This window comes from Ceratotherium simum, chromosome 3, assembly GCF_057802395.1.
Source record: "Ceratotherium simum simum isolate JZ-2026a chromosome 3, ASM5780239v1, whole genome shotgun sequence".
Taxonomy (NCBI): Eukaryota; Metazoa; Chordata; class Mammalia; order Perissodactyla; family Rhinocerotidae; genus Ceratotherium; species Ceratotherium simum.
Window position 1 is genome coordinate 79,869,275 of NC_141902.1, and position 8,776 is coordinate 79,878,050.

At 43.4% G+C, this 8,776-nt stretch overlaps 1 protein-coding gene across 1 annotated transcript; it reads left to right on the forward strand.

The window, feature by feature from the left end:
- SELENOS (selenoprotein S) lies at positions 1-8,156 on the forward strand. Its single transcript, XM_004431888.3, has 6 exons — positions 1-125; positions 825-959; positions 2,741-2,847; positions 5,433-5,522; positions 5,623-5,701; positions 7,476-8,156. The coding sequence occupies exons 1-6, from the start codon at positions 50-52 to the stop codon at positions 7,559-7,561; spliced, it is 573 nt and encodes a 190-aa protein (XP_004431945.2). The 5' UTR covers positions 1-49; the 3' UTR covers positions 7,562-8,156.
- Positions 8,157-8,776: the final 620 nt, after the last annotated feature.

An 8,776-nucleotide genomic window follows, 5' to 3' on the forward strand; every position in this document is an offset into this window, starting at 1 on the left:
CGAGGCTTGCGCTGACGCGGCTGGGCCTGGCTGGGCGGCGGCGGGGGACATGGAGGTCGACGAGGAGCAGCTGTCCGCGCGGCCGGCTCTGGAGACCGAGGGGCTACGCTTCCTGCACGTTACGGGTGAGTCGCCGCGGGGCAGCGGGCTCGCGCCGCCAGCGCCCCCCCGCGCCGCCATGTCCGGTGGGTCGTCCTCCGCGGCGCGCCGGGCCGGGCCTGGGGTGGTCTGGCCGGCAGCCCGTGTTGGCGCGGCACGCAGGTCCGGGCGGCGGGCCCGGAGCGCGCGCCGAGGCCTCCGAGCCGCACTTCCCTGGGCGGCGCCCTCGGGCCCTGTTTTGCGCAAATTTTTTAATTTGTGGAAGCAAGCCGTTCCGGGTTGCAGTTACTGGGGTCGCTCGGCCCTTAGCGTTTGCCTCCAGGCCTCGGCCCCCCACTCCCCCCATCACCCGGCCTGTGTCGGCCTCCCACGGCCGCCCCTTTCTCCCTGATTTGTACTGCTAACTGGTGTGTTCTCTAGGTCTGACAGACCTTTGCCTTCCTGAGTAGGATGATCTCTTCATCCCTCAAAACCCAGAGGCCGTGCCCTACGCCCTCCGGACTTCTCCCTCTGACTTCCCAGATGGTTGAGAAGCCCCTTTTCAGTGACCCCTCAATTGTTGCACTTCTTTTATTTTAACTGCCTGCTTAAAAGGCCATTTCCTCAGCTGGACCGTGAGGGTTTTGAGGGCAGGAGCTACGCTTATTTTGTCTTGGTGCACTTTATACAGAAGTCCAGTAGTTGTATCCTTTTTAGTTTCTTGAAAACTGTTTTCTTCTTTTCAGTGGGCTCTCTGCTGGCCACCTATGGCTGGTACATCGTCTTCAGCTGCATCCTTCTCTACGTGGTTTTCCAGAAGCTGTCCACCCGCCTGAGGGCCTTGAGGCAGAGGCAGCTAGACCGAGCTGCGGCTGCCGTGGGTTAGTGCTTGGTAACAGGAACGAAGGCGAAGGCTTTATGCCTGCTTCTCTTAGTGTTTAAAAAGTTAGTCTGTCGTCAAGAGTAAGAAGTACATGATTCCAATTTGTGTGGGAGGAAAACCATTTTGTGCTTCTGAAATTGATTTTGGTGAATGTGCAATAATTTTTTTTTTAATTCCACAGATTTTGAGATGGAAAACCTGCTTGATAGTGTGTAGAGTATGCACTGCATATCTTGTTAAAGGGTTTCTCATTTATAGAATGGGTTAAAATGAAAACTTCACAGTTTCTCTGTACTTGTGGGTCTGCCTGTTAACTCTGTGTTATCTCTAGAACCATGTGGGTGGCAAGAAACGCAGCCTTAGTTCTTCCTATCCACCACAGTTTGATTTTCACAACTTACTCATCAGACCCAATTTCAGATTACACTTGGCTGTTTCAGAAACGCACTTCCTCTGAAACAGTAGCCTTTTCGCTAGTTTAGACGCTCAGTTTCTGAGGATGTATCCAAAAGAAACATTAAGTGTTTTGAGAAGAACAGCGTAATTAAACAAATACAAGTTGTCCTTCATTTGAGTCAACACGATTACTGACGTTGGAGAGGAAAGCAAATGGCATTACACGGTGGAAAGGCTTGGAAAATTCCTTCACTCAAATGTAGCTTTCTCCTCTCCCATGAAACCCTGTGGTCCTGCTGTTCTCTCAGTCTTTTTGCCTGTTGGCTGTACCTCCATCAACAAACTACCAAGTACAATTGTAAATCTTACGTAAGATGCAGCATTTCGTGAAGTGGATGACGGTGTTAGGGAACAGATTCGGTCACCTGGTACAGCCATGTCTACGGGTGAAGTGCTGGCAGTGTAGGACCTACTGACAACTGAAGAGTAGATTTATATAAGATGATGATAAGATGGGCTCTTAAAAGAGGGTTGTTTTCATGAAGCACTGCAAAAAGTAAATGTGCAGTGAAATGTGTTACTTTGCGCTGTTGTATAATTTTGTTAGAAAAGTTAGGTTAAAAAAACCCACACTTGATTAATTTTATTTTAAGAATGACCTAACATTACAAATGTTACTAAAATTCACATTTCTATAAAGTGGAACTATAATTTTATTGTGTTTTAGAGATAAAATTCTAGTCATCTCTACCACCACACACACAAACCAGTGCTTCCATGACATTTTGGCCCCTGTTTTATGAGGATTCAGTTAAGTGGCCTTTTTCCACTACTAACCGTCTGTAGGTAATGAAGATTGCCTATACTTTGGATGGTACTGATGTGAACACATAAGTTCCAGTTTATTTCCTTGTTTAAAAAATAAGTCACACCACTGTGTAGTTGCCCCTTTGTGGTCCTTAACACAGTGGTCTGAATAGATGAGCAGATAAAGAACTTCACGGTGTATTTATATAATTTTTCTTTGTTTTATAAACTAGATAAAAACATAGATAAAGCTGGGGGAACTGATTTCTATTAATGTTAACTGGAAGGATTTTTCTTTCTTTTCTGTAGAAACAAGGATAAAATACTTAAGGATCTTTACCTCTTTCTGGTATAGATATGGGCTAATGATTGGAAAACTTTCCTTCATTGTCTTCTAGAATTTTGGTCAACCTAGAGCAGTAAAATGTATGCAGAAGAGTAGAATTATTCATGTAAAAATATGTTTTTGCATTGTCACATCTGTACTTATGTATACTTCTAATAATATGGACCCTCAAGAGTTTCCATTTTATATTATACAAGGTGCTTTATCTCAAATTTTGTCTGACAATTTAGAACCTGATATTGTTGTTAAACGGCAAGAAGCTTTAGCAGCTGCTCGTTTGAAAATGCAAGAGGAACTAAATGCACAAGTTGAAAAGCATAAGGAGAAACTAAGACAGGTACGAGCTGGTTTTAGTTTGAATGTGTGGTCTTAAGAAATAGTTTGAGGCTTAGTGGGTAAAAATGTATGTATGCGTGTGCTCACATGTGTCCGTTAGGGCAGGTACTGGGAACAACTAATCATGGCAGAATCATTTCCACTTAGCCTAGTATTGGTCAGCATGCTTTTCTTGTGCAATTTACTGTATGGGGGAATATATTCTTAGAAAGGCATCTTATATTTATGTTTTTGCTTTTTAGTGGTTCCCTCACAGCAGTATTTCCCCCAATTAAACTCTGTGTCCAGGAGCCATGCCACCAGACACACAGGGGGCACACATTCAGCTTCTTGCTCCGTTGTCTGTTTCAAGCTGTGTGTCTCACATGACCTGGCTTGGTGGGGCCACTCTTCAGTGGATCGAAGGAGAGCCAGGGAGGGCAGTGATGGGCTTAGCCCAGGGTCGAGATAGGCAGCAGGAGATGGGGTTTTTGAATGATTTTTTTTTAAAGGCACATGGTTTGGTTAGGGGAAGGTAGAAGGGGAGGGAGGAAGGTAAGAGAGGAGGGGGGAAGTGGGGAGAGATACAAGGGGAGAGGAGAGGAAGAACCAAGGACAACTGTTGGAAGTAGCAGGTGGATTGTGCTGCTCTTCACAGGAGTAAAATCGCCCACCAGGTTTGACCTAGTCTGTGAAACTGAAACGACCAAGTGTAGACTCCACTCTCTACTTTCAGTCCAGATGTTTCTGTGCCCCTCTTTATCATCTCAGGAGGAAGCCTCTGCTAGCTCTAAGGCAGCAGAGAAGTTGGTCTTCCTGTTGGTCCTGCATGTGTCTCGTGTTTCTGCTGCTGCCAGTGGCTTTTGTTGTTTCTGCGTTGTCATCCAGTCTGTGGCTGGTCTCCCAGCTTGGCTGGAGCCCAGAAGGAAAGGACAGAACAAGGCAACACCTGCTACACACACTCACCCTCCTTGGTCACCCTGTCTCAGCAGCCTTCTTCAGTGTTCATTTGTTGCCCATCTTCCACTTAAATACAGTCACTAACCTAAAATGTTAAAATATCACATTCCTATTATTTAATGTTTTAAATCACATGAGGTAAAAAAAGTCATATAAAAATCTATACCATGAAAGCTAAGTCTCTGCCCTCCTTGCTCCCCTGCCCCTTGCTGTCCAAGCATTCTATATTAAGTTTTTTAGATATTTTTTCCAGAAATATTTTATCCATAAGTACATGCATAGATCTTGTTTCATAGAAATGGCAGCATAGTATACATAGATGCCATTTTTGAGCAGTTCTGTGTTAATTTTTTTCTTTGCTGATTTCCAGCCATTTCATTATTTTTGTTTTGTTTCTACAGCCATAGAATAGGTTGAATTCCTTCTACATGTCAGAATTAATGGCTTCAGGGTCTGAGTTTTTTGAGTGTTATTAGTAAAATAGCTTGATCATTTATTGAATTTGCTGATATAGCTGAAAAAGTCTTTTAAAAGATCACTTTTTAAAATTGTAGCGTGAGCCTCCTAAAATTGGAAGAGGGACAAAAGCCTATTTTCAGTTTTAAAATTGTTGTATCATATGCGGTTCTGTGTCATGTACTTATAGAAAAAATAATAATAAAACTGATTGAGTCTGCCTGACTCACAGTTAAATCAGCTTTCTTGTTTGTGGTCTCAGGGTCTGTCAGCTGGGTTCCATCGTGATGTTCTCTGTGTTAGCTAGTAATGTAAAACAACCTTCGGGTTAAGAGATGGTTTCCTCCTTGACTCCCTGTACTTGCAGGGGGTGGAAGCATGTGGTGACAGGTATTTGGGTTTCGCAGCAATGGACCCTGAAAGCCATGGAGAAATTTTCTGGATATGTGCTTTCTAAGGCATCTTCTTGCATATCCTTGTAACATCATAGTTTAATTGGAACCAGAATGAACTACAGTTTGGGTCTGGATTCCGTTGGGAATGAGTGATTTTGTGTGCACGTAAGTTGCGGTACCCGGTTCCTGGTAGGAACGCTGCTCCTCAAGAAGTAGGAAGCAGAGGCAAAGATTCAATGCGCTGTGTACCCCACCGCCCCCCAGGAACCTGCTCACTGTATGATCACGAGCTTTCTCAAGTGCTCGTTGTTAGGCATAATTTTCTGCTGAGATTAGTTTCCCTTATGTTTCCATTGTACTTGACTTTGAAAGTACTTTTAAATCCGTTCTTACTGGGTCCTCACAGCCTGCAAAGCAGAGGGTTTAAGTGACTTTCTTCAGGTGACGCAGCCAGGTAGCAACAAAGCAGGCCTGCCAGCCACACTCACCCGTTTTCAAGTCCGAGTTCTTCCACATTGCTGAAAATGTCCTAGAAGGGCAAGTTTCAGAGGAACTGAATCAGTATTCTTTTTTCCATGACACTTTGTGCCTTCTTTAATAGTGTACAGAAACAAGAGGTTCTATCTGTAAGTTAAACTCGTACCACTAGATGACAGCAGTTCTATTAATGGGAGAAAATGCAGGTGAAAGTTTGTTTTGAAGGACATTTATATTAAAAATTGTCAAAATTAGCATTTTCTTTGAGAAAAATGGCAGCTTATGAATTCCTTCTGTACAATGTGCGATTCTTTCTCAGCTTGAAGAAGAGAAAAGGAGACGGAAGATTGAAATGTGGGACAGCATGCAAGAAGGAAAAAGTTACAAAAGAAATGCAGGAAGGCCTCAGGTGATTGCAGACTTTGGCCTAGTTGACATTTTCAAGTAGATGAAGATTTGTCAAGTAGAATGTTTTTAAATAATCCTTAAGCTGGTGTATATTTAAACAGGAAGAAGACAGTCCTGGGCCTTCTACTTCCTCAGTCATCCCGAAACGAAAATCTGACAGAAAGCCTTTGCGGGGAGGTGGTAAGCACCAAATATTAAAGCATTCTGAACAATTACAGGGTATACTTATCTTTTAAAAACAAGATTCTGTTTCTTTGTTTCGTTGTCTATAAATTGAGACTAATTCCTAAGTTTAGAATTATGAAGATTATATAAAAGAAACAGACGCAAAGTAACCCTCGATGGCTGGGAGTCACCAACCTGCTGAGCCTTGTTGTCCAGTGGGCCCAGCGCAAGGATGTGGGTGCAAATCCAGTTTCCAGGAGGGCTGTAGCCTCCTTGGCCTCAGTGTCCAATCAGTAAAAAAAGTAAACATTCAATAAAAAATCGAAAAAGGTCAGTCAAGGCCCTCGGTGAATAATTGGAATGATTGCGGTTGTATTTTAGTATTCTCACCTGATCCCACACAGCCCTGTGGGGGAGAGGTAAGTAGGACCAGGAGTGGTTTGCCCGTCTTGCAGATGAGTGTCAAGGGACTGGAAGACAGGGGTTTTGGTCTTTCCTGCCAGGGCTGCCTTGTTTCTTGCAAATAACTTTCTCAAGGAGACGTGGACAGGTGTCCATTCAGAGCTTTTTCTGTGTGCACCCCCAGCACTCTAGGTGATACTGTAGCAGTCTGTCTCCATCCCATCCTTGAGGACTTTCACATCCTTTTGAGAAGATGAGACTCACGCACAAATGAAAAGAAGTAATGCTTTGTGATCTGCTAGGAGTCCACATTAATCCTGAGGGAGAGGGCAAAGGCACTAGAACGCTTCATGTAGGACCCACTGCTAGGCCAAAGAGTTTTTATTCTCTGTTGGAGGAGAAGGGATTTCTGTAGGGAGAGATTGCAGAGGGGTGGAAGCCTGGGTGGTGTCTTGGCGACTATGGGGAGACTGGACTTGGGCTCTAAGGCAGCACAGAAGCAAGCTGGGCTACCCTTAAAGGCTGAGCTCTGATCACCTTTGTGTCAGGAACCCAAAGCTGGCTTGCTGTCGGGGAGCCGGGGGGCATGTCTGAAAGGAAAATACTATTTTAAAACTTCTTTGCTGAAAGACTATTTTTCAGTGCAAACAGTGGTGATATTTAGGAGAGGAGTGGAAATTGTAGAAAATGTAATGCGTGACATGCTTATGTGCATGGCCTCTCTCAGTGTTCCCAACAGTCCTGAGCTAGGTGCTTTTACTGGCCTGGTTTTATAAATAAGGAAACTAAGGCTCAGGGAGTTATTGCCCAAAGATCCCACAGCAAGTAAGGAGCAAAGCCACCTCATTTAAGGTCTTGCTGGCTATAGAGCCTGAGCTGTCATCCTGGTCACCAAATGTCCATTAACTTTGGAAAGCTAATGCGTGGGCGGGGATGGGGTGGGGACCAGGGCATGTAGATTACCCAGTTCTGACTGGTAGAAGCGGCAAGTTCCATTCTGTTTTGATTTTTTAAAATTTATTTTCTGTAGCTTGAACAGTTCTTATTTGAATGTATACATTTTATGAAGCAGTGCAGTAGAAGCCTTCATATACTTAAATCCAGCCATCTTGAGAGGTTTTTTTGGCAGATTTTTTGTGTGTTTTGGGGAGTTTTTATGTGTTTTGGGGAGTTAAGGCCAAAAAGCTGAATGGCTTCCTTTATTCCTACTGGAAAGTCAATTCAAACTGCAATCACAGTATAAAGTAATTTTTCATATGGTAGCTGAAAGTTTTATGAAAATGTCCATGAGAATAGAATCCATCTTTGCAGTACTTTGCACGTCAGGCTCACAGTTTCATGTTTGAGACAGAGTGTTTCCAGTACTATTTCCTCTCTCTCCTCCCAGGTTACAACCCTTTGTCTGGTGAAGGAGGTGGAGCCTGCTCCTGGAGACCTGGTCGCAGAGGCCCGTCATCTGGTGGATGAGGCTAAGAATCTTGTTAGTGTTGCTTTTGACATTAGCAAGATGAATCCTTAACCCTCGATTCAATTGCCTTACACGCACACTTTTCACAGTGACTAGCCAAGGGGAGGTGGGGTTTATTTCTGTTCTTAACTACACCTGTATCTTTAAGGGTTGAAGTCAGCATAGGGTAGAGATGTTTCCACTAGGCAGTAGTGGCAGTTGTTCACACTCCGTTAAAGCCAGTGACTGCATTCGTTGATTTCACGGGTAATTGCTAGTTGGTATATAAAGGCCTCCAGTGATTGGCGATCTTGATAAGAGAGACCTAATAATGATCCTTCAAGTTAGAAGTCCTTGGTGATAGGACAGTCTCTGTGACAGTTTGCGTTGAATGATGTCTTCCTTGTAAATGGTGAGCCCACCAGCGAGGATTACTGATGCAGACAGTTGATGGGGTTGTTTCTGTATATTTATCTTTATGTACAGAACTCTGTAAAAAAGGAACTGTAAATATTAAAAAATTGCAAATAGCATTTTTAGCATCTTTATTAAATTCAAGGAAATTTCTTTATGAACTTGAATTTGTCTATCAAACATTAAAGGACTTTTTATCATTCACAACCTCCTACTATTATTACTTATTTCCCTACTCCGTCCTCACCTGCAATGAGTGTGGCGAGTGGCAGACTCCTTGGGGTTTAGCCACAAAATCGGGCAGTTGGAGTTGAGTTGCTGAATAAAGAGGATAAGGAAACATCTTGTCTAGAGGTGCCTCAGGGGCTAGACAGGTTTCTAAGAACTCTGTTGGTCATTCCCCTTGCACCGTAACTCATTTGTTACGTTCTTGTCTAAAGACCTTGTCAGGGATGTGCAGTAAAGGGCCAGATAGTAAATATTTTAGACTTTGCAGGTTGCATAGTCTTTGGTTTTTACAATTTTAAAGGATTGTTGTAAACATAAAAAGATTCTTAGCTCATGGGCTGGATTTGGCCTGCGTCCTGTAGTTTGCTGATTCCTGCTGTCAAGTCTAGATCATGAGAAACAACACAATTAACCTGCAAAATTAGTGGTAATTAGCTGGAAAATTATTCTAGAATGGTCTCATATAAATCAGTCAACATTTATTGAGTATCTGATATGTGTGAAATATTCTGTGGTTTTCTCTCTTGATACATAGAAAGGAAAAAATGTAGTCTGGTCTTATGGGGCTTAAAATCTCTTGGGGAGGGTTGAGGGGAGTG